We start from the raw sequence: 25,911 nt of genomic DNA on the forward strand, positions 1-25,911 counted from the left end.
CCCAAATTCTCCGTTGGGCTGGCTGTCAAATCTGGTTGTCTGCTTCAAAATGGCAGTTTGTGACCCAAGAATAAACTGGGGTTGGGTTCAGACGAGACCAGACACGTGAAAGAGTCGGCTGCAATGTGTCACAAATGGTACGGTGGCTGATCTCCGCCAACAACTAAACACTTTTTTTTGCGTTTGTTTGGTGTGCGTTCGTTTTCGTCAAATTCTCCGTTTAATCGGGTAAGGGTCAAGTCTAGATTTCTGCTTCAAAATGTCACAGAGGCCTATTTTGATCATGGAGGTAGAATTCTACCTTCCTGGTGTGATGTGATCGAGGACTAAACTGGGTTGGGGCTTCAGGCGAGACCAGTGTTGTACTCGTGTTCGGAGAATGGCGGTGTGTATTGCTGGATGATGATGTTTTCAACGGCACAGAGGAAGGGGATTAATGTACGCGATGTCATTATTTGTCTCATCTTGAAACAGACTTTGAAAGTGTAGAATTTCAATTGTTTTTCAATTTATATTATGATATTATGAATAATATTGTAATATTATAAATAATATTGTATGTGCCTAGAACATCCTCAGCATGCAGTATATTCGTGTATATACGAAACTACAGATTCACAAAGGATGCAATAAACAGTAGATTCGTCACTTCGAATCAGCAATAAATAGTAGATTCGTCGGTGCGAATCTGCAATAAACAGCTCCATTATGGCCATTAAATATTCAGTAAACAGGCTGTAAACGATGTGACGTCATAAAAACAATAGCTTAAAGGAACGTTACAGAATTGCAAAAATCGTGAAGATCACAGATTTACATAAAACTTACACGGTCTAATGATAATGATAGTTGAAAACATCCCTTGAAATATTTCTGTCTGAAATTTAATTTTATTTGATGAGAAAGAAATAATCTAACTTCGCGTTTAGAGTTTATCGCTCACTGAGCGTTTTATTCATTCTTATTTGGCATCGATGCAATGCAAAATTTGTAATCGGTTTTTCACTATTCTCTCGTGACCCAGACGGCCGATCGATCTCAAACTTCAACAGGTTTGTCCGTTTATGTATATGGTGGATACACATGCTTACACTGCCAGCAACTGTTTTGTTAGCAAAAACAAATTCTATAATGTTCCTTTAGTTACCTTTAAATGTATACCCGAGGTGAAGAGAATCAAATTATGGTGTATTGAGCATAATAATTAGAGACATACGTGTTTTGAACATTCACAAAGTGCTCTTAATTTTCAGGACTGTTGACAAGGTACCTTCAATAATATTCATCCTTGCTTTAAATTATAAGTATGGAGGAATTAAGGTACATTTTCAACAAAATACGTATCGGCCTATGGCCCAATTATTTTAGGACTGCGAAAAAAGAAAAAAAAAAGGACTTGGGGTTGGGTTTCTATATGAGTGCGTTCGTTTAGCTACCCTGGGTCGACCCCGGTGTGTGGCGTTTTTTCTTTCTAGGACGAACGTGTGCAGATAATTACCCACGTTCGTCCTGGAAGAAGAAAAAACCGCCACACACCGGGGTCGACCCAGGGAAGCTAAACGAACGCACCCTATATTGCAGCCTTTTTTACGACCTAGGATAAAAACGGCTCCATGGTCAGTCGCCATCTTAGGGAGAAAACTTGTCCTCAATGGGTGCGTTCGATTAGCTTCCCCGGGTCGACCCCGGTGTGTGGCGTTTTCTTTTTCCAGAACGAACTTGTGCAGATAATTACCCACGTTCGTCCTGGAAAAAACCCCGCCACACACCGGGGTCGACCCAGGGCAGTTAAACGAACGCACCCACTAACTCACTGGGAATCTCTCGTCTCTAGCCTTTTGTCAAGGCATGAGAAGAGCCGCGATCACATGCGACTGTGACCACGCACGTGAGCAGCGAACCCGTTCCAGTCGCTTGGGATTGCGGTTCTCCATGCCACGAAGGCTTGACAAAAGGCTATCTCTCGTCCCATACTTTACTTTGTGAATAATGGCTCTACACTAATCGTATTCTGTATACGTTGAGCCATACTCCACGGTTTAACAAAAAGGTTTTTTCCCTTCTCTTTGTACGCTGCCTTTTTTCTGCCTTATGCGGACCTGTCGGCCCTATTTATCACGGAGGAACACAGAGAAATCTTTGAGGGATTTCATCATTGAAGATAACAATACTGCTTGGTTTGCCCACCATAATGACAGTACATCTTTCTCTACGTGATGTGTGTGGGTCACTGTCCACAGCTGCCACACGCTCTGCATGTTGAGAGTTGGGTACGCGTGCACACGCAAGCTTGATCCCAAGTTGGTAAAGTGTGTTTATCTGTTCAAGAGTTCCTACACGTTGTTCCGGTTGTAAGTCAGTCACAGTGCATGGCCAGCGTAATCAGTGAACGAAGGATATAAACCATTGCAACTAGCTCTTCCTTGGACACATACAACCCGGAGTTGGAGCTAGCCACAAGTTTAGGTCCGTTGTTCCAGGTACAAACATTGAAGTGCTTGGGACCATACCGTTGTGAATGGAAATTTGGATTTTATGCCAATTTGTTCTCCTTCATAATTGTACAACATCATCATGGCTCGAGACGGCTTGAGTACGAGTCTACTTATTTTGATATTAGTGGTGACAATAAGCTCAAACTGTGAGTATAAATTAACGTAATTGATGAGTCAAAAAAGGTATCAGTGGGTGGTTTTAAAAAAGTTCCTGTATCTAGCCACCACTTCTTTATTCTTGATGAAATGAACTAGTATCTAGTTTACTCATACTCATTGTGAAAAAGTAGTGGCAGGATACGGAAATTTTCCCTGATTTTAATTATCTTCACGGTTGTTCTAATTTATTCCTCCATGATTGTACAAGACTTTTTCTGTTCAACCCAAACTTGTTTTGAAAGTACCCTGTCAGTTATTTTCGAGGGTTACTACTTGATAATTGAAATAAACGTCGCATCCTCTTCTGGCGCTTCCCATGTTGTATCATAAACTTTAGTGTGATGATTCACACGGCAGTTATAACAGGTTGAGTGGCTCTTGACTCGCACCCCTGAACGAATATGAAAAGCATTACTGCAGTAACGATTCTTAGGTTGTGTACTCCTGCATAGACTTGATCCGGCGTTTCAGCGATATCTTAAAATTGACTAACCACCTTTTGAAATGATGGCTCACTTTGCTTAGTTGGTAGAGCGCCTGCACGTCAATCCGGAGGTCGCTTGTTCAACTCCCGCCTTTGTCAATTGTTGTTCAGAGTTTTCTCAGTCAGTTTCCTTTTTGTTTATTACTTAAGATTGTTGAAATGTTAAATAATGTTTAAGACAGACAATGGTGCACGTTTCTATATTAAAATTTTGCATATTACTTAGTTTGGTAAGAACTAACAAAATATAGTCGCAGACAGTGGTTTGATCAACACTAGGCCAACACACAAAATAACAATCCTGTGAAAATGTTGCATAAATCGTTATGAGATATACACTGGCCTTCCTTTTGGGTTGTACTTCTGAAATCAGCTTTACGTTATCCCCTTTATAAGGTTTTTAGATTCAGTTTCTCGTATACATGATTTCCTTTCAGAGAAAAATATATAATGGGATTGGGAAAGAAGTTTCTATATTATGAACTTCATAGTCAGTTAGCTTTGACTAAAATTTCACATGGATTTCTGTATATACCCTTTACATACTATGATGTCCTACCTTCAACTGATTGAGTAACATCATGGCAGGAGGAAATGTTGTATTTTACTGCAGGAAAACAGCTGTTGAAAGTGGTATTTAAAGATGATTTTGTTTTGTTCTTCAATAGATGCTGAGCAGGTTACCGTGATCAACTCCACCCCATTGGTGTCCAACAGCGACACCCTGCTGTCCTGCCTGGATGCCGACGCTGAGCCCCCGATCACGCCTGCCTCCCAACTCACCGTCGGCAGACTCACTAACACAGGGGATGTCTCCGTGGGTGACTTGAACGGAGAGATTAGCCAAGACGGGGAGCGTCTTGAGGTCCGATGGGAGAGCCAGATGGGGGAGAGCCGGCGTGGGGTTTTCTACTGCGTCGGAACTCAACAGGACAAGAAAGTTGTCACCTTTAAGATGTACAGAGAAGGTAAGTCGTAAGTCAGAGAAAACGAAATTAAATTGTCGATGTGGTTTAATTTCTGCCATTTTCTACAGCTGTGGTGTTTTGTAGCTTCGTGTCAAAAGCTGCGGTGTTTTGCAGTCTTGTATCGAATGTCCTCGTTGCCTACTGTGGTGTTTTGTGGTCTCGTGTCCGAGACCTGCCGTTGTATACAGCTGTGGTGTTTTGTAGTCTGGTATCCACCTTCATCGGCTCGACGACATCTTCAGAAAAATACAGATTGCAGCTATTTCTATATATTTTTTAAAATAATTTTCCGCTGACATCTTTCAACAAAAAGATCTTCCGCCAAGAATCTTTTCTTTTTGTCCGAAAAAGAGAACCAACTGTAGAAATGCTTCATGGAAACGAAAAGTGATTATCTTTACCCACACGCACAATAAACTTATCATACAATTCAAAAGGTGACAAACCATTTAAAATATTACACATCTTTCGTACCAAAAATAGCAACAGTGAAAATATTATTTTAAAGGCAGGATATACTTCTGTCGTCCAAGAGCAGTCACTCCGTGCATCCCAACATGCATAACATAACAAGTCAGTGACAGTTTAAACTCATTTGACCATCGAAGTTGGAAGAAATTAATGACAGGAAAACACCCTGTTTGCATGGAAGATAAAATAATAAAAATAGTCTTGAAAATCAGAAGAGAGTCGAGTTTTGGCGAATATGAAGTGGTATAATAAAGTCGTTCCATAACGAAAGCGCAATGAAACGGAAGGCTCTTAGACCATAAGGTGTGGAAAATAAGTTTGAGGAGTTGAGGGTTTTTCCAGAAAACGAAAATGACGAACTTGAATATATTTATGTTAAAGGTACAATGTGTTGTCCATTGTTTTTAGTGGGTCACTTTACATCAGTTGATTATCATTGAGAGACAATACCAGGAAATACTTATCCCAAAGTCAAACTTGCGGTCACATTTAAAGGGGCACGCTCAATCATCATTTTGACTATTTATTACTATAGCATTTTTTACTGTTCATTTTGAATTACTGTACTGTATTATGATTGATCCATTCATCAATACTTTGTACACAAATCAAATAACAAACCAACCTGATTGGTTAACGAATACTGAGACTGTAGCCATAAAAGCAGTACCGGTATGTTGCTTAATAGGCTGGGATGGCTTGGGGGAAAAAGAAAAAGAAAAAAAAAAACACTGTATGATTTAAAGATTGATGCCCTTAGGCACTTTTAGGCTACAGAAAAACACTTGTTCTGAAATGGATATGAAAACATATTTGAAAGTAAACTGATTCACATAAACATCCCTTGAAATTGTGTGTTTTTGTGAAATTGCATGATACTGATAGAACGGAGGCAGCTTTAATCTGTGGAAACAAAATGTTAAATTTCACCCAATGCCGGACCGATGGGACCGTATAATACCACGTTGTATTTCCAGAGGCAAATGTATGGTTTTGTTTTATATTACTACTCACTCAATAGAAAACACTGTGAGAGTTTTAGTGCACGAAAAACTCTCACACAAATATAAGGAGTAATTCCAAAACAGCAAATGTTTGAGAGATTTGAAGTCAGAGTGCCCCTTTAAGGACACTCACATCCCTTCATGCTCAGCATCCGTGTTTGTTTGACTTCCTTGTTATACCAGTCAGTAAATCCTTACGCATTCGGGCAAGTTGGACAGCACACTTCACCACCAGAACCAAGTGTTGTGTGCTGCCCGGTCTTTCCGGATGTGCATCTCAGATGGCTTATCAATAGCCACAGGTTCAAAGATCCATAATCATGATTTTGGAAAGACTTTTTTACCCAAAGGTTTGGAATTATTTTATGTAAGGCTGTGATTAGATACAAGTTGGAGTGTCTAAGTTGATAGTGTCTTGAGAAAACAGACAACAACAACTACAACTTATTAACACAAAACAAAGAATCAAAACCGAACATTTTGAACGGTTCACAAAAACTATACTTTGCGTAACAGTTCAATGGGGAGAAGAAATCAAGTTGACATTTCATCCCTCATGCAGACATGTCGGGTCGTAACCTGTGGAATACTTCACTTCAAATAAAACACAACAAAACATCGAAATGGTGTGATAAGGCGAGTCTGTAGAGTCTTGTTTATGGTGCAAATTCGCTCACATTTCAAGGAATATGGCAGGAATCTGAAAATATTATCAAAAAAGCCTGCATAGGTCAAGGTTTATACTCTATCGAGATCTCACATGAACACGCTTAAAGGCACTGGACACTATTGGTATAACTCAAAATAATTGTTAGCATAAAAACTTACTTAGTAACGAGCAATGGAGATATTCAAACATTGTAAGTAACGTAGTTTGCGAAAATGGTAACTTCTTACAGGCCTGAAGTTTGAATATTAAATGTCTTATTTTGTCTAACCTCTCAATTGGTAAATGCGCGGAAAATAACTAGTAATGCAATGCACTTAATCATTAATGCAAGGCAATTTAATTCATCTCTAATACTATTTTTTTATTTTACGTTTGACTGATTTTTGTTCAAACTAACTCAGTTACATTTTCAGCGATAATACCATCGGCAAAAAACACACACATCATCAGCGTCATCCTACTGTTTCCAGATCACATATCAGTGGAACAGCCAAGACCGTGTAAAACATATGGGCTGAAAGTAACCCTATATGGCAGTCCATACTGGAAATATCAGGGAAATAATATTATAATATTAAGTCCACGCCAAAATACATAAACAACTGCAAACACATTGATCGATATTACCTACCTCCATGGTAAAACCAGTAACCATCAAATATTGCTTTTGCGTTTTCTATGAAAAGTGACAGGTGGTTTTTACTACAAATTCTTATTATACATCATCACACAATCAGGCCCTATTCTATGAAGCCAGTAATAACAAAAACTGCTAAGCAAGGAAAAGTGAAACTTATACGTCATCACACAATGAGGTCACCTTTAATGAAGCATATAAGCATACAAAAATTGCTAAGCACAGACAAAGAAACTGTTTACACCAAAATTCCATTTAGTTTTACATTGTCGCAACTGGTGCCCCGCTCATTTTTTTTGCTTAGCAAAGTATGATTTGCCGAACATAATTTGCTTGACAGCTTTATGAAGTTGGGCCCTCGTGGACCGCAAACCCAACCAACACGGCCCGGGATTCGAACCGGGTCCCAGGTGGCTGAGGCTTGGTGGAAACCACTTCGCCAACCTGAATACCCATTAAGCAACGTGGCCTTGCCTGGATGAACTTAACACCTGGAAAACGCATTTTCAGACTTATTTGTTCGTTCCAGGCTCTGTCTTTCCCTGTTCTTTATTACTAGATTTGATCACCTCCATGATTTGATCAAAACAATGCATGCCTGAAGCAGCACTTTAAAGGAAGAAGAAGAAGTTAACACACTTCAAGCTCTATGCTTCAAGTTATACTGTTTAACTTCCCCATTTTTATCAGTCGTCTTATCTTTAATACCCCACCACCGGCCCGGCTAAACTTCTTATCTTGCTGGGACACGCGCCCCTCGTTAGTGTCTTCTGGGGAATTGGCAGCGGTAGTAAACATTCCCAGAGTGGCCTCCTTAGGAACACGGACCTATGACCCTAACCCCAAGGCTCTCTCTCTGCTTGGTGTCGAGCTGGCAGCACCGGCAAGACGAAGCTGTCAGGGGTACCCCATCTACTATAACAGCATTATGATTACAGGGAAATCCCATCGCCCAAGCTGGCTGGTGGTGGAGGAAGTGGGAAGGAAATAAATTCTTTACGTGCTTTGGATTGCGGCCCCAAAAAATATTTTGTTTAATGGATTACACAATAAATAAACATATCACTTTTGATTATCCACAGATTTGCACCGTTGTGGAAAACTTTCTTGAAATATTCTGGATTCAATTAAGGATGTCATAGTTTTCGAGGAGCCTGCAACATAAAGGCGTAGTTTTGCTCTTTGCTTGTGTCCAAAACTTTACGTTTTAAAGCTTGAAAATACTAAGTTTTTTTTAAATATGTTTCTCGTGACTCCGATGACCGATTGAGCTTGGTACAAGGTACTCAATGCGCTGTTACACAAAGGAAGTTATGAATTCTGAGACCCGATTATGTAGCACTTTTCTAAGGGTTTACAAGGTGCCATGGCGCATTTAGCAGCCACAGCCAGGAACACCGGGGCGAACCCCTTCTCTTCACTTTGCCTCTAGCAGTTAAGATTGATCTTAGCTCCCTATGCATTCGAACCCTGATCTTTGGTGACAACTACCGATTCTGTACGCGTTCTTCACAATAGTTTTTGTAATTTCATATCATTTCATAAAATAGTACGATGTTACAACCTGTAATATGTACATGTACACGTATCTGCGTTATACACTGTTACATATATAAACATCTGACCCCCACCAAAACCTTGACCCTTGACCCTGACCCAAGACTTCTTGGCTTGTATTCAAAACGAAACAGTTCTACGAAACAGTTCGTTTCCGATTACCCAGGTTTCCAAAATACCCAGGTTGTTTTAATCGAAAGCACATCAGGTGAGCAGATGATAGGTAGTGTAGTGTACACTCAGTACACGGAAAGATTTCGTCAAGCAATTTGGCACATCACAGCAAAGGAATGTACTGAACTTATTTTGTGCACACTGAATACCATGATGATGCACTGAATAGCAAATCGTGTATTTTTTTAGTTTAGCGCAACTGGTATATTTTGAAAACGTTGTTCGGTTAAATTTCGTAGACAAATCACCTTTTGATACTGCACAAGTTCAACACATTCACAAGGACTGAAGGGGTAAAACGATCAGATAATTTTAATTTAACACGGCATTAAAGGAACACGTTGCCTTGGATCGGTCGAGTTGGTCTTTGAAAATCGATCTTTAACCGTTTGTTGTAAAATGTATATGGTTAGAAAGATATTGTAAAAGTAGAATACAATGATCTACACAAATGTGCCTCGAAGTTGCGTGGTTTTCTTTTTACCCGTCGACTAACACGGTCGGCCGTTTATGGTTTGACTCCCATAAATGGCCGACCGTGATAGTTCGCGACGTAAAAGGACAACCGTGCAGTTTCGAGTGATACTTGTGTGGATCATTGTATTCTACTTTTAAAACATCTTTCTAACCATATGCATTTCATAACAAACGGTTTCAAACGCTTTTAATAGACCAACTCGTCCGATCCAAGGCAACGTGTTCCTTTAAGAGCGCGACGTTTAAACGGGCCCTAATCGCACGCGGGGAGCTGAGTGATCAGGCTTCGGGCCTTGTTTGTCACACGAGGCATCTTTTACAGGCAACTACTGCAGTGCGTGCCACATGACCACTTTGGTAGCACATAAGTCATTTTTCGAACATTGCCTTACAATCCACAAGAAAAATCTATAAACATTGAAATTGGAATGTCCTTTTTTATTGAGATTGCGTGGAACTATAGTTGCCTGTATAGACTCGTGTGACATGTCCTTACGCTTTCAACGCGACTCGACCCTCACCGCGACAAAATCATTTAACGACTTGTGCACAAGTCTATCTGAACCAGCGCCGCATGCCCTACAACTACTTCCTAGATGTCATGGTGTGACCGTGGATTTAGAGCAAGAAGTGGGTTCAGCTTTGAAACTATAGTAACAAGGCAAAGTCAATATCCTCCAAGTAAAGTTGAAAATGAGGTCGAAAAACACGTCCCAAAGGACAGTGGGTTGCCGCCTTCCGGTTGGTTTGGTGGTCACGCCCCTTAAAGGAACACGTTGCCTTGGATCGGTCGAGTTGGTCTTTGAAAAGCGTTTATGACTGTTTGTTACTACCAACAGCTCTCCATGGCTCGTTACCTATTACGTTTTTGTGCTAACAATTGTTATTTATAATTATTACCAATAGTGTCAAGTGCCTTTAAAGATTCGGACGGAGGGAGCATTCAACTGTTTCAACTGTCTGTATTTTTTGCAAAAATTGAAAGACCCATTTCATTATTTGGCGTGACGCATACGCGCCTGTGCGTCTACCTAGGTGAACCATTGTCTCTTTACACGCATGCGTAAATATAATTAGCATATAATTAGAATATCCGATTATTTCTTTGTCTATTTGCAGCTTTGATCCAACCGAAGCGTCTCACCGTGACGGCAAGCCTCGGAGAGCGAATCCGTTTGGTGATGGTCAACACCGGAAGTCGGGCATCGACCAACACCGCCCAGTGGTCCTTCAACGGGGCCGTGGGCGCGTTGAACGGCAGCCTGCAGTCAAGCTCGGAGGAAGAGTCCTACGTTATTGAGAGCGTGCGACAGGAGGATGCTGGTGTGTATGAGGTGTACCCATTGTCGGACCAATCCAGGGCAGGTTTCATGCGCCTCATCGTACGAGGTAGGTATACTTTAGAGTCAACTCGACCCTTAAAAACCCATGCGCCTCATCCGATTAGTATTAATACTTGAGAGTCAACTCGAATTAATTATAGCCATACGCCTCATCGCACGAGGAATGTGTCTTGAAAGTAGAGTCAACTCTACCTAAAAAGTCACTGTGCCTCATCATACGAGGTGTTTATGATGGAGAGTCAACTCGACCCAATAGCCATACGCATCATCATATGAAGTGTGTGTCTTTAAAGTCAACTCGACCTAAATAACCATCACTCTAAATGTGCTCATCATGGCAAAATCACCTCTGGACTTTCAGACAACGTTGTGGCGTGAAAACTGGTTTGAGGTTGTTAATTGTTATTCGCCGTTGTATAGTTTGACGTCTTTTTCCAAGTCACACTCATTTCTTTGACATTGGTTCGCGCCACACTTCCACAACAACGCTTTCTATCATTATGCATTCAACACAGAGAAAGGATTTAGACTTTTTAAAATCGCAAAAGTATCAAATAGCGGCAAAATATGGTGAACTTCTTTGCAGCAGTTTGTCCTAAAACTCACGAAGTCGTAAGTGCAGTTATCATCGGTTACTGAAGGAGAAAGATTACTAAAACACGTGTGTTCTGGAAAGTGGCATGTCATGTACAACATACGAGTCATCTCGACCTAAATGGAACTTTACTATGGCTGTGGCTATGACTAGATAAGGCCATATCTGAATTGGCGGCTACACCTATCGGCTACGACTCACATTTTCATTCCGAGCTCTCATTCTCGCACCTTTGATTCTTTTTAATCTTTGGTCACACTAGTACTCAAGTAATTTGCAAACAATTCTGCCCGACCTTTTAACTCGATAATTAGTTTCCAAAAGCTCAATGAAGTTACACCACTAACATTCAACCAATGAGCGGTTTGGCAGGTTCGGTTTTGTTTTGCAAAATTAAGACTCCTTTTGTTGTCGAGATCTATTTGCGAATTACAAAGCAATGTTCGAGTCATGGTAAAACCATGGACACAATTCATTATGACAACTGTTTCCTGTTTTTAACACGCCATAGAGCCACGGAGACCAGCCTTCACCCGAACCTGAAACTGTCCACAAAAACAAAACGACAAACGCCTTCTGATCTTCTGTGTTTTGTGTCAACAATGGGTCCCCAGGCACGTTGACCCCCGGCGTAGCCATGGTCCCTTAAGAATCGAAAAGAAGGATGTCATTGTCGTAAACAAAACTACGTGATTTTGGTCAACAAAAGTCTGAGTTAAAACAAAAGGATCCTGGATGCGAGACAATGAGCCTTTTTTGAAAAAACAAAACAAACCACAAACTGAGCGTAAAGGAAAACATGTTTTGTCGCGAGAAGTTGTTTCTAGACCCCCGGGAAAATAACAAAGTTGTTTTGACATTGCACTTTTTTATTCCCTTCTCTCTGTCAAAAAGACAGAGACCAGCGATTGTCGCCGGTTCTTTAATCTTGTGGAGGGGTTAAAGGCAGTGGACACTATTGGTAATTACTCAAAATAATTCATAATTATTGAGCTCAAATTTTCACAGGTTGCTAAAACAATGATATTTTTATCCTCTGTATACCTTTAAAACTGAGTGCTGTGTAAACATACGATGTTATGTTATCTAAAATATCATATCAAGGAAACACAGCTTGCTATTTCTGGAAGATTCGTTCTCCAGTCCCTTATAGCTTTTCCGGTGATAGACAGGTCAAAGTTTTGTGTGAACCCATTGTGATACTCTTTAATTGTTTTAATTTGTTTTGTTTTCTTTTACCATAAAACAGCGTGTTCAGAGGGCAAGTTCGGTACCGGCTGCCAGCAGGATTGTCCCCGTTGCATCCACGGTGGCGTTTGCGATGATGTTACCGGTGTTTGTATTTGCCCTCCGGGGTTCATGGGAACAGAGTGTGAAATCGGTGAGTGAATCAAATCCGTTTTGCATTAAACTTACACAGTTTGAAGATAATATGATGGTAGAAAGGTTCCCTTAAAATACTACTTACTGAGGTGCTATATTTTTGAGAGATGAGGAAAACAATGTCACGTAAATAATGTTCGTCTCACAGGAGACGACAATTATTATTTGGCATGCAGAACGCATTTACGCTACTCTCCTGAAAATATCTCTGTGATTTTCACTTTTTTTTTCTTCTCTCTCAAAAACTTGACCACAAATGAAGCTGAAACTTCTACAGGTAATTTTTGTACACACATATTTTCATTCACCAGTGAGAAGTGATTCATTCCATGACCAACAACTTAAAAGGTATCAAAAACCCTTTAACTTCACGTTTGACAAAGTTGTCAAAAAAGTTTTACTGTTTGGCCCTCAATAATGCCTAGACCTTATCGCAAATACCAATGCGCAAGCGCAGACTGTTCAATGAGGTGCATTGTTGGATAGATATGAATCAAATTTGTAACCAGCTAGACCACAATGCACCTAATTCCAAGCTTTACGCGCGCGCCTCAGTATTTGCGAAAAGGTCTCTGGACAAAGGCAAAGTTCGCGCGATGACCCACGATTAACTCGTAGATGTTTGAAAGTGTGGTGTCAGTATATCGCTACTTTAAACCAATTCTTTCAGGAGTAACTGCCAAATGTTTTGTAATTTTATACTAATATGTTTTTTTTTTAAATTTGGCATCCATAACAGGATGTGGCAGTAACAGATTTGGACCGACATGTGAATCCCAGTGCAAGGCCGACAACTGCAGACACATGCATTTTTCGCTACCAGACCCTTTCGGCAGCTCCTGTGCAACAGGTTGGACCGGACTGGCTTGTGACACACGTAAGACAAGAAAAACAATTCCAATTCGTTCAAAAATAACTGTGCATTAATTGTGTTTCTTTACGTATAGTAGTGCTTTACGAAAGCAAACAACTGAAACACACGTGACTGATCCAGCTGAAAATATACCATTCTGTACAAACGTCGCACGCTTTTAACTGGCAAAATGTTTTTGTTTATCTATTTGTACTCAGCGAGCTTTCGTCAATCCTGTTTAAAAGGGTTGCGTTATTCATCTGTAAGCCACGCCCATTTTGAAAATGGCGCCAACAGTTACATTGTCCAATTTTGCATCTGATGAAGTAGTTGTAGCTACAAAAGCTCATGCAATTTTTCTTATATTAGTTAGTCTTTAAGTATCATTAAAGTTTTTTTGTCAACTATAGACTAAAACACGGCTATCCGCATTATATAAGCCCATTTTAGTGACTGATATGAACAAACTTTTGTCTGAGGATTATCCAACAGTTGACAACATGGCTTATACGGATGATCTTCAAAGACGGCTCTCGTACAATGATCTGGGTGTTAAAATAGCACTTATTTCTGCTAATACAATGACAGTAGTGTTATTTGTGTTCTCTCTTGGGTGTTTACGACTGTGACAAAACCCATGGTGTCAATTTTAATACCCAGTTGTTTAGTGTTATTTTGGGACCCTGGTGTAAATCTTAATTTGTTTTGTGATAAGGCCTGTCAAGACCTTGGTGACCAAACCATTCGTGGTTATTTTTGTGTTTTATTGTGCTCTGATTTGGCCTTTGGCCGTTATTTAGATAATGAAATCAAATCCTCGATCCCAGAAACGGATGTCACAGGAACTCGAAATGAGAACCCCTGGATCTAAAACAACCTAAACAAGCAGCCACCGGTAACACCGATCAATAGTTCCTTAGTCAGTAGACCGCATAATCTGTTTAGAGTTTAAGTGATACTCCAGTCTTGCCAGCCATAGTGTACCTTTAACAAGGTGCATTTTCCTTGCATAATTTCTACTTAGCAATCGGAGACTTTTGAACGCTAGGTGGCAGCAGACTTACCAGGTATATTTTCATTGTTTACGTCGTTCTGAGCCTGCTCACATTTCCAAGAACAATAGATTTACCTGGTATGTCTGCAGCCAACTAGCGTCCCCAAAAGTCTCCCATTGGTTCGGCCCCTTTCTGATTCCGAATTAGAACTGCAACATGTGTAGTCTTGATCGGAGACGAGTGATTTTGCATTAGTGACCGGTAGAGGGCGCAACATCGAGACTGGCTCATTCGTTTGCATAATTCAAGTTTATAACTAGTTTCATATCTACCATTGAAAATTGACCTAATACACACACAAAATGAGGCTGGGAGAGTTTCGTCTTGCCTGTTCTACCCCAAAATAACTGCCCCATGCTGATTGACACCCCTTCTTTATGCCATTATGACATCCATGGCCCAGCTTAAGGATAGAAGAACTGACAAGTGTTATGATGTGGTTAAGACAAAGGAAATCATATTAAACTAATTATGTCATCATAATGCAGACAGCGGCCCTTACAACTGCAGGGTTAAATCGATGAAAACACACCCATCTTCAACTTGTTTGCACATTATTTATTTGAGGGGTATAAGTTCATTGTCGAATTATATTATCTTATGGTCATTACCAACCGCAACACAGAGTCATTCTCTTTTACACACAACAACAACTAGCGCCAAAAAATATACAGCACCGGAAGTCTACTCCTTTGTCTTCTGGAACTGTTATTGTCGAATTTATCTGAGTGTGTTTATAATAATAACACATGATGGCCTTTAGTTTATATTATCATACAAATGCATGAATTTTCCAATGGTTAAGGCCAGGGCCTACGCCTAGATTTTCCAGCAGATAACCTAGAAATTGAAGTGCAAAACAGTGTAGAACTAAAAGTGTTCCTGAAAAATAATGGCTAGTGTTTTTAGGCCAAAATGGTTTAAGTTATATAATATGCTGGACTGCAGGATTGGGTTTTTTTTGTGTCTGCATGCAGACACTAAGTAGGAACCTTGTAACTGTAAAAGAAGTTGGCTATGGAACATTTGCATAATAATTATGTTCAAGTCACCTTTCCGGCTTTAGAAATTGGAGCCTATCGATTGTTTTAATCCTATGAATTTACACAACAAAACTAACATATACAAAAGTTTCAAACAAAAGGTGGTCGCGTTTTTGAGATATCGCGGAAAATCAGGCGCGAATAATAATGTCCACCCGGGAATAATACTCCCTAGTAGGAATACACAACGCTTCCTAGATTCAAGTTTGGGGTAATAAAAACCGTCAGACCTATCTTTTTACACAACCACATCACTTCGAAGTGAAATGTCTCTCAAAATTGCTTTATACCATGGAAAGTTGATGTAGGCTTCTATAACCAGAAGTTGTTAGTGCCATTAAATTTAAGAGTGGTTACTAAATGTGTTATTGTGTTATATCTATCGAGGTAAGAAAATGTTTACATATAATATTTACAAAAATACATTTATAAACGAGACATAAAATACAATTCTCTTGATAACAAACGCGTGGAAACAGAAAACCCACAAATTGTACTTAGTGCAAGTTGAGAAGGCCGCAATCATTTTAATGTTTTTTTATTGTGAGTCACACCATAATCCTTTCTCTATGGTCACACAGTTTCCAGAATGTTGTCACCATTCGTTTGAGTTGAGCGGTTTCCGGCCATCAAAAAGAAAACATTAGTTCTGTGTATAAGCGGATACTGTGACATGGTTTCAGTTTACATTAGACAGACTATTGTTCCGTAAACAACAGTTTGATGGAACCACCAGACTCATAAATGCTGGTGTTTTGTTCGGTTCTAGCAGGTTTTATTCCAGGGTCGCTCCATTCCGATTCTTTGGGTTTTTCTCTCAAAATTTGCTCTCGGCGTTTTGTTTTAATTGGTCCGCGGTAATGTTTGTCAGCTGCAGCGCCCATCACATCACCTCGGACCAATCAAAACACAGATATGGAAAGCTTACGTTATAACTGCACGTTTATCCAATAAAATACAATCCAATGAAACTACTGGTTATCTAAAACCAATACCAGTCTTTATCATAAAGACAGGGGACCAGTCTTTATCATAAAGACAGGGGACCAGTCTTTATCATAAAGACAGGGGACCAGTCTTTATCATAAAGACAGGGGACCAGTCTTTCGGCGTTGTAGAATGTGTGACTAAAAGTTTAACCAACCACGCGAGGGCGCTATATTTCCCCATTGCTGCCATTGTTGCCCCCTCTTTGAAACTGTCGCGTCTTTTTAGGCCGTTTTCGAAACCACGACTTGAGCTTGAGCTTGAGCTAGGCCCATGTCACTCTTTAAAAAAAAAACGCTTTCCTTACGAGGCTTCAACCAGGCGACGAAGCCTAAGCCCAATTTGTGGGGAAAGGTGCACTTTTCGGCGGTCGGTCGGTGCAGTCGGTCGGTGCGAAAGCGGACCTAACAACATTTCTGATGTTTCTGGTTTCACGTTTCATGGGGTGTCTGGAGCATAGCTCGGTATACCTCTTTTTTTCTTTTCTTTTTTAGGTAATTATTTCTTTGGAAGTCCTTTGAAAGTGACATGCATTATTGTTATCAGCAATTTATCTTGATGTTTGACGGTGTAAACAAGCAAAAAGGAAGTGCTATCCTATGGAGCAACTAGACGGAAAAAACACACAAATTGTTCTGGATTAATTTTTTGTCTCGTCACCTTTACCATACAATTAACGGTATTGTACATGTATAATTGGTTGAGCTGACAAAACAGTTGCAGATAGTTTTCATGTTGTGTCTGATCAACCGTTCATGAAATAACAAACCAGTGAAAGTTTTTGGCTTAAACCGTTTTTGTAAGCCAGTAGAAAATAGTTTAAAAAGAAACTATGAATAATTTCAGCAGGTGATAAACACTTGTCCGTAGTTTTTGTTGTAACAACCGAAATCGGCTGCTGCATTCTGGTGAGGCTTCATACAGTTTTCTTGTATTTGTGGCTTCAATTTAGGGCGAAAAGTTTCATGAAAAAATCCTTTTACTATGGCTTTCATAATCAGTAAGTAAGCCTTCAGACTTAAATTGTAAACAGATAATGTTTTTATCTTTACCAATCCTGTAATGCTCACCAATCCTAGGGTGGATTTCACAAAGAGTTAGGACTAGTCTTATCTCGAGTTAGGACCATTTACTCGTCCTAACTTAGGACTATCCATGCAATTTGTATATCTCCTAGGACTAGTCCTAAGTTAGGACTAGTCCTAACTCTTTGTGAAATCCACCCCTGTAATACTAGGCTGTAATACCTGAGGCAGTGTGAGTTCTAAAAATGGGATGACATGAAATCATTTTGATCCAATACTCAACCAGGGGTTTAAATTGAAATGTATGTAAACTGATAAAGCCTTTTTTGAGATGTTTTACAAACAAATTTACCCACATGAATTAAATTGTACCGTAGTAATGTGATTGCCACCAACTCAAGTGAGTTGAATTCGTTCTTGTTTATAAATGCGCACTTCTCGTTTCAGCCAAAAGATCTAAATGTTAGAAAACAACGAGGAAGTATAAACAAAAATGTTTTAACTGATAACAACGTACAACATACGAGCAGTAGATAAATCGGCGAAGCCAAGCCCCCTATTGAGGAGGGGATGTGACATAGAAGATCATTCGTTTTAAAATCGTTGTTATCAAGAAACGTATTCGTATCAAAAGTAACGACAACAGAGTTTTATTTTGTACAAACTTTGGATTGTGAAATAATTTGTTACAGTTTCTTGTTTTCGTGTATGACTATACTTTACTTACGGATGTTAAAAAAGAAAGAAGAAAACCACATTTGGAACATAGGATTTCCCCTGTAGTTTATGCGTGCCCTTATTCTGCGAAAGGCACGTCAGCAAAAAACAACTGTGAAGTAAAATCAAAGAACTGTTCATTGAAATAGTTTTTGTAAAAGCCCTTGTAGTTAAACAACGATTTCAAAACTAACACGGACTTCCTCGTAATTCCAAAATGGAATTTTTTTTTTTATAAAGTTACTTTTTGTTTCCACCCTGATACTATAGTCTATAGCTTTTTTTGAATAGAGTACTTTTTTGTTGCTTTCCTGGGAAACGAAATCCTTGAACTCTCCAGGGACCCCGGGCATACCCTACCCTAGTTTACCTGCACCGAGTACAATACCAGACCCTGGTGGGTCTATTCGGAGCTTTAGACCCGTCTTATCTCACACTTGCAACACCTCGTAAACTCCACTTCTTCGGGCGGAAATGACACCGACTGTGCACCCCAGATTCCCCGGAAATGGGAGAGAAAAAACCGGCGTCTTTTGTAGCCGCCATCACGTCGTGCAAAATGTCACCTTGTTTAGAAACCTTGTTTAGAAGCAAAATGTCACCTTGGGGGGAAAAAAATATGTGTAAAATATTAAAGACATTGGACACTATTGGTAATTGTCAAAGACAGTCTTCTCACTTGGTGTATCTCAACATTATGCATACAATAACAAACCTGTGAAAATTTGAGCTCAATTGGTCGCCGAAGTTGCGAGATAATAATGACAGAAAACACACCCTTCGTCACAAGAAGTTTCGTGCTTTTAGATGGTTGATTTCGGGACCTCAAATTCTAAATCTGAGGTCTCAAAATCAAATCCGTGGAAAATAACTTCTTTCTCGAAAACTATATGTCACTTCAGCGGGAGCCGTTTCTCAACCTCTCCCCATTACTCGTCATCAAGCAAGTTTTTATGCTAATAATTATTTTGAGTAATTACCAATAGTGTCCACTGCCTTTAAGGTAAATTTGACCGGATACTGACAGTTGTCAAATCCGACCGTCTGGAAAGATTGTTGTAGTGACACAACCTTGAGTCTCCCTGCAATACTGATTTATTTTACAGGGCTGTATGCAGGTGCTGCAATTATACCAATAAGCTGCAGCGAAGTGCAAGATCTCAAATTAAAGGAACACGTTGCCTTGGATCGGACGAGTTGGTCTTTAAAAAGCGTTTGTAACCATTTGTGATAAAATGCATATGGATAGAAAGGTGTTGTAAAAGTAGAATACAATGATCCACACAAACATGCCTCGAAAATGCACGGTTTTCCTTTTACCTCGTCGACTAACACGGTCGGCCACCGTAGTTCACAGAGTAAAAGGAAAACCACGCAACTTCGAGGCAAATTTGTGTGGATCATTGTATTCTACTTTAAAGATCTTTATGCATTTTATAACAAACGGTTACAAACGCTCTCCAAAATATCTCTCTAAAGACCGCTACACTAAGAGGGCGCACCATATAGACCGCGAGAGAGTCTTGAACCAAGACTAGCTTTGGCCACTTGAGGGCGCACCAACACTCCGGAAGATTTTCCGGTGTCGACTGCTGTTAGCTAGCTGTGAAAGTTCAAGAAATCTGGCAAAGAGTTTCGGTTAATAAGAAGTTGTGTCAGATAAATTGGTGGCGAGGTGGTAAACATTTGCCGTCTCGTTCATTCATCAACGTTCTCTAAAAAAACAAACTGAAACATCACCTTTTGAATTGAATTCAATAGACCTTTGTGTATTGTTGTAGCAATGTTGATCTTAACAACTCTTAACATAGCCCTGGTAGGACGTCAGTCAGTGCCAGAGTCCAACCTGGGCTAATCGTAACACTAAGTTTGTGCAAAGACTGCTCTTTAGTTTTGATAATCATTTTTGTTGACTAGTCTGGTCTGTGTCTTTGTTATTTTTGTCCTTGTCATGTCAAAGTCCTTGTCCATCACGTACAAAAGCAGTGTGCTAACCCTACATTTTTCCCTGGATGTTGGCCTAAGCATGTTAGTTCAAACACCATTAATTACTATAGTATTACTGGTGGTATGTTAATTCTACCTCCATGATTACACTTTATGTTATCTTGTGAAATTTCTAATTTGAAATTTTAGATACATTATTGATTTTATGTGGCATCCATCTTTTCATAATTATTCTCAATGTTTTTTGTTTTCAACTGTATTTCATTGTGATTGTCAACATGAAAAATAAGTGTGCATTGAATTTTATAAAAAATGAATTGTTTGAGATTTTGGTCTCATTTCTGCGTTGTTTCTTTTATTTTTATTTTTTAGCTTGTGAAGATGGCAAGTATGGCGCTGGGTGCACGCAAGATTGCCAATGTCCGCAGTCTATCTTGTGTGATAGTTACACTGGTGACTGCATCTGCTCGCCGGATAAAATTGGACGGACATGCCAAGAGGATAGTACGTAAAGATTGAGGAATTGTGTGAAAATATTACAGAAGATTTCACTTGCTTTTTTTTTGCAAATTGTCTAATTGAAATTGTAATAATTTTACATTGTCACACTTAGATTGTCACACACTCACAAATGTAAATTAAACTACACTAGTCAAAAAATATTTTATTTTGTTTTATTTTTCATCTGTTTAAATTATGAAATTGAAAAGTAATTAAACACTTTCATATTGTTTTCTTTTTTTTCTTTTTTTCTTTTTTTTTTTTGGGGGGGGAGGCCTTTGTAGGGTTTTTGTTACAAAACACAGAAAATATTGTAGAAATTACTACCACTCAGTAACAGTAAATCATCATGATTTAACCTCATTTATGATCTATAATTCATTCAAATTTCTTCAATTTCTTGGCAATGCAATTGTTGCAATGGGCCTAACACTAAGTAGTTTAGTAGTTCAGATTCAATTCAATGTAATTTTTTGTATTTTTTTCCTCAGAATATTTCTTTAACGCCAGTGAAACCAGGGTAGTCCTTGGGAGCGACGTCCGTGTTTCACTCATGTGTGGGTGCCAGCAGACCGTTACAGACTGTCCGGCCATTCACATAGAGGTAAAGTTTGGGACCTTCGATGATCATCCCCAGACCCTTTAAATGTCCACAGATTTAATAATAATAATAATAATATCAAAGTATTATATAGGGCACGCATCTACCAAACGAAGTACTCAAGGCGCTGAGTATATACAAACTTTCAGAAAGATAGGTAATTGCAGTTATGAATTTTGAGACCCAATTATTTAGCACCTTTTTTGGTTTACAAGGTGCAACGACGCATACAGCAGCCACAGCCAGGAACACCGGGGCGAACCCCTTCTCTTTTCGATAAGTGCACTGGGCTTTACGCCCCATCCGAAGGACGAAGCAATGGTTAAGTGTCTTGCTTAAGGACACAAGTGTCATGGCTGGGGATTCGAACCCACACTCTGCTGATCAGAAACACCAGAGTTTGAATTCGGTGCTCTTAACCCCTCGGCCACGACACTTCCGATTTACGTTAAACTTGCATGGTTTAAAGATAATGATGGTAGAAAGCTTCCCTGAAAATATTACTTGCGGAAGTGCTGTAGTTTTTGAGAAATGAGTAAAACAATGTCACAGAGCTATGTGTATTGTCTGCATGATTTGAATGACATAATAATAAACGTTAATTTTGCCCCAACATTTTGTTACAATGTGAACAGATTTTGGAACCGAGCACATTTCCAGTTGGAGCCAACAAAAGGCTGGCTTTAGATCAAAACAAGCAAACAGCGACCTTCACCCCGTATCGTACTAGCGGAGATTGGAGATTCAAATGCACCATTGGTATCGGCTCTGACGCCAAAACCTTATTTTTCAATATGACCGCTGTCGGTAAGTGAATACAAGAATACTAACAAAAGTTTATGATCTAACGATGTTTCGACCCTAGCAGAGTCATTCTTGTGACCGACTACTGTATCTTAACTCAAAGAGAGTCTCCTAGAGGATACCAGAATGATAATCAGCTGAACCAGTATTGTACCTTATCTTGACTCAAAGAGTTTCTCTTGAGCATACCAGAATCAGCTGAACCAGTGTTGTACCTTATCTTGATTCAAAGAGTTTCTCTTGAGCATACCAGAATCAGCTGAACCAGTATTGTACCTTATCTTGACTCAAAAATATTTTCTTGAGTATACTGGAAGCAGTAAACATGTAAAGATGAAGTTGGCAAGTAAAGATGGTTAGCCTCCCAACTCAAAAAAAAATATATTAGTCATCCTTTTCTTGATTTTATTTCCGACAGAAAATCCTCCTGTTGTGTCCATGGAAGACATCGAGTGTAACTCGGGAGACTCGGTGACCTTTCAGTGTAGTGTCAACAACGTCGACCCCGATGATGTAACTGTCCGACTCATCCCACCATCCAGGTCCAGCTTGAATCCCACGTCCTTTTACAGCAGTGGAAGGACACACGTGGTATTCTTTGATATCGAGAACGCCATCGAAGATCAAGAAGGGGTGTATACGTGTCAGGCAAGCGGCGGGGGAGGTGTTGCGAGCAGTCAGGCTACTCTGATGGTCTATGGTGAGTCAAGACTACAGTTCTAAATGCAAGAACCTAGACTTCCTGCGTCGAGATTTAGTCCTGCCTGTGCGTGGAGAAATTGGAATGCTACACATTGTGTTTTGTAATATTGTATAACTGCCTGCACCATTTTTCATGCTTGATTGGTGAGTGTGCCCGACCAATCATTCCTTGTGGTTGGTCTGCGCGCACTCCACACACGGAGGGTGTGCAGATCATTATACTCATCAATGATGCAATAGCAATACCCAAAGTGAGCGTGCCAAATTGTCTCCGAGCGCTCCACGCAAAGAGAGTATTCGTTTAGCATCCCTGGGTCTTCCCCGCGGTGCTCACTCAGGTGAGCCCCTGACAAGAGCTAATCGAACGACCACACTCGCCCTCTCGTGGTGACGGCATGCACCTAAGGTCACCCCCAAGTGACCCACTCCACAAGCACTGGGGGCTGACCCGGGTGAGCCCCGTCAAAGCTATTCGAATGCACTGGGGCAGACCGGGGTCGACCCAGGGAAGCTAAGCGAACGCACCCTATGATAGCCATTGTGTTGGCCTATACCTTAACTGTCTTACACTCTCCACGCACAGGCTGAACTCAAAACCAATATCTCCACACTTTCCACACAGGGGGGTTGACGTTCTTTCGTTTCAAACTGTAATCCTCATCTTCCGATCATATTATTTTAATGTATTTGTTTTACTATGTTTGAAAAAAAGTCAATTCAGTTCATAACTTTTAGGGTTGAGTGGAAGTAGGTCGTTGCAGCCACTTTGGGCATTTTGGTACAAGCCATTTCCGACCGCTATGGCAGGCCTCAAAATGACCCACAGCACCAACAGCAATTACCATGGTGCCCTGTTCTGTTGCTGTGGTGCCCTTTGCAAAATTCCAATACAAAGTTTTCCTTAATGAAGTGCCCCCTTACCCGAGGAAAATTGCCGTGCCCCTTCAAGAGCGAAGTTCAAGGCATGTGCCCTGTGATTTTGCTGTGGCGCTCTTTGTTTCAATACATGCAATTAAAATTGTCCTTATAGAAGTGCCCCTTACCCGGAGGGAAACTGCTCAGCCCATTTATAAGAATGAAATTCAAGGCCTGCTATCATGGTCTCTAGGGTTTAGCAGATCTATGAAGCGTTACCTTTAAAGGAACGTTACAGAATTGGTAAGAAACAGAAATCGTGAAGATCACAGATTTATTAATTTTGGTTTTTACCCATACACCGATGTGTGTTAGCACTGTAAACTCAGTACTTTCCCGAGTCCTGTGAAAAAATATCACAGGCATGTTACTCGGGTGGGATTCGAACCCACGACCCTTGCAATTCTAGAGCAGTGTCTTACCAACTAGACTACCGAGGTTGCCGGCAGCTAGAGGCAGTTCGAATCCTATGTTTTGGCAGCGGGTACCGCAACGATATAATAGATGTTAAATTTGCATCGGGGATAAAGAATATTAATTTTGGTTTTTACCCATACACCGATGTGTGTTAGCACTGTAAACTCAGTACTTTCCCGAGTCCTGTGAAAAAATATCACAGGCATGTTACTCGGGTGGGATTCGAACCCACGACCCTTGCCATTCTAGAGCAGTGTCTTACCAACTAGACTACCGAGGTTGCCGGCAGCTAGAGGCAGTTCGAATCCTATGTTTTGGCAGCGGGTACCGCAACGATATAATAGATGTTAAATTTGCATCGGGGATAAAGAATATTAATTTTGGTTTTTACCCATACACCGATGTGTGTTAGCACTGTAAACTCAGTACTTTCCCGAGTCCTGTGAAAAAATATCACAGGCATGTTACTCGGGTGGGATTCGAACCCACGACCCTTGCAATTCTAGAGCATTGCAAGGGTCGTGGGTTCGAATCCCACCCGAGTAACATGCCTGTGATATTTTTTCACAGGACTCGGGAAAGTACTGAGTTTACAGTGCTAACACACATCGGTGTATGGGTAAAAACCAAAATTAATATTCTTTATCCCCGATGCAAATTTAACATCTATTATATCGTTGCGGTACCCGCTGCCAAAACATAGGATTCGAACTGCCTCTAGCTGCCGGCAACCTCGGTAGTCTAGTTGGTAAGACACTGCTCTAGAATTGCAAGGGTCGTGGGTTCGAATCCCACCCGAGTAACATGCCTGTGATATTTTTTTTTTCACAGGACTCGGGAAAGTACTGAGTTTACAGTGCTAACACACATCGGTGTATGGGTAAAAACCAAAATTAATATTCTTTATCCCCGATGCAAATTTAACATCTATTATATCACAGATTTACAAAAAAATTTACACAATCTAATGATGATGATAGTAGAAAACATCCCTTGAAATATTTCTGTCTGAAACTTCATATTTGATGAGAAATAAATAATCTAGTTTTGCGTGTGGAGTTTATCGCTCAGTGAGCATTTTATTCATTTTTGTTATGGCATCGATGCAATGCAAAATTTGTAATCGGTTTTTCACTATTTTCTCGTGACCCAGAAGCCGATCATTCTCAAACTTCTACAGGTTGGTCAGTTTATGTATATGGTGGATTACATAAAGTGATTACACTGCCATCAACTTTTTTGCTAGCAAAATCAATTCTGTATAATGTTCCTTTGAAATCATAACTTACAGAGCCACCAGTTCCAGTTAACCCCCCGACCATCATGTCCGTGACCTGCAAGACGGCAACCATTCAACTCAACTCCGACAGCTTCAGCGGAGACGGGGAAGTCATAAAGTTCTCTTTGGAGTACAAGCAGGCGCAGCAAAACTTCTACACCCCCAGATATGAGGAGGCCCTTCCATCAGACGGAGTCACCTACATGGAGGGTCTGCAGGGAAAGACGGAGTATAGCGTACGGGTGGTCTTGATCCGGACCGGCGGGAACTCTAACGCCAGAGGTCTGCCGGGGCCCGCGACCAGCTTTTTCACCGATCATGGTCGTGAGTATCCCTGTTTTAAACTTTCCGTTACAGCGCTTCTGTGAGATTTTCAAGATGGTTCCCTGTGTCTGAATATAACACAACAATGCAACTCTGTCAAAGACCCAAGTTTTGCTTGTTTAACTGTAAAATTAACAGATTTTGAAACAGCCTCTAGCCTTACCTCACCAAAGACCCAAATTTGGCTTGTTTAACTGTAAAATTAACAGATTTTGAAACAGCCCCTAGCCTTACCTCACCAAAGACCCAAGTTTGGCTTGTTTAACTGTAAAATTAACAGATTTTGAAACAGCCCCTAGCCTTACCTCACCAAAGACCCAAGTT

At 40.3% G+C, this 25,911-nt stretch overlaps 1 protein-coding gene across 1 annotated transcript in view; it reads left to right on the forward strand.

Annotated features, from left to right (window-relative positions):
• Positions 1–25,911, forward strand: part of LOC139946182 (tyrosine-protein kinase receptor Tie-1-like) — a 45,542-nt gene continuing 19,631 nt past the window's right edge. Inside the window, exons 1-11 of the mRNA XM_071943803.1 lie at positions 1–228; positions 2,132–2,641; positions 3,807–4,106; positions 10,216–10,485; positions 12,284–12,415; positions 13,157–13,294; positions 20,417–20,548; positions 21,037–21,149; positions 21,782–21,953; positions 22,369–22,650; positions 25,276–25,587. Coding sequence (XP_071799904.1) covers positions 2,575–2,641; positions 3,807–4,106; positions 10,216–10,485; positions 12,284–12,415; positions 13,157–13,294; positions 20,417–20,548; positions 21,037–21,149; positions 21,782–21,953; positions 22,369–22,650; positions 25,276–25,587 — 1,918 coding nt within the window. The 5' untranslated portion in view covers positions 1–228; positions 2,132–2,574. The remainder of the gene's footprint in view (positions 229–2,131; positions 2,642–3,806; positions 4,107–10,215; positions 10,486–12,283; positions 12,416–13,156; positions 13,295–20,416; positions 20,549–21,036; positions 21,150–21,781; positions 21,954–22,368; positions 22,651–25,275; positions 25,588–25,911) is intronic.

This window comes from Asterias amurensis, chromosome 13, assembly GCF_032118995.1.
Source record: "Asterias amurensis chromosome 13, ASM3211899v1".
Lineage (NCBI taxonomy): Eukaryota > Metazoa > Echinodermata > Asteroidea > Forcipulatida > Asteriidae > Asterias > Asterias amurensis.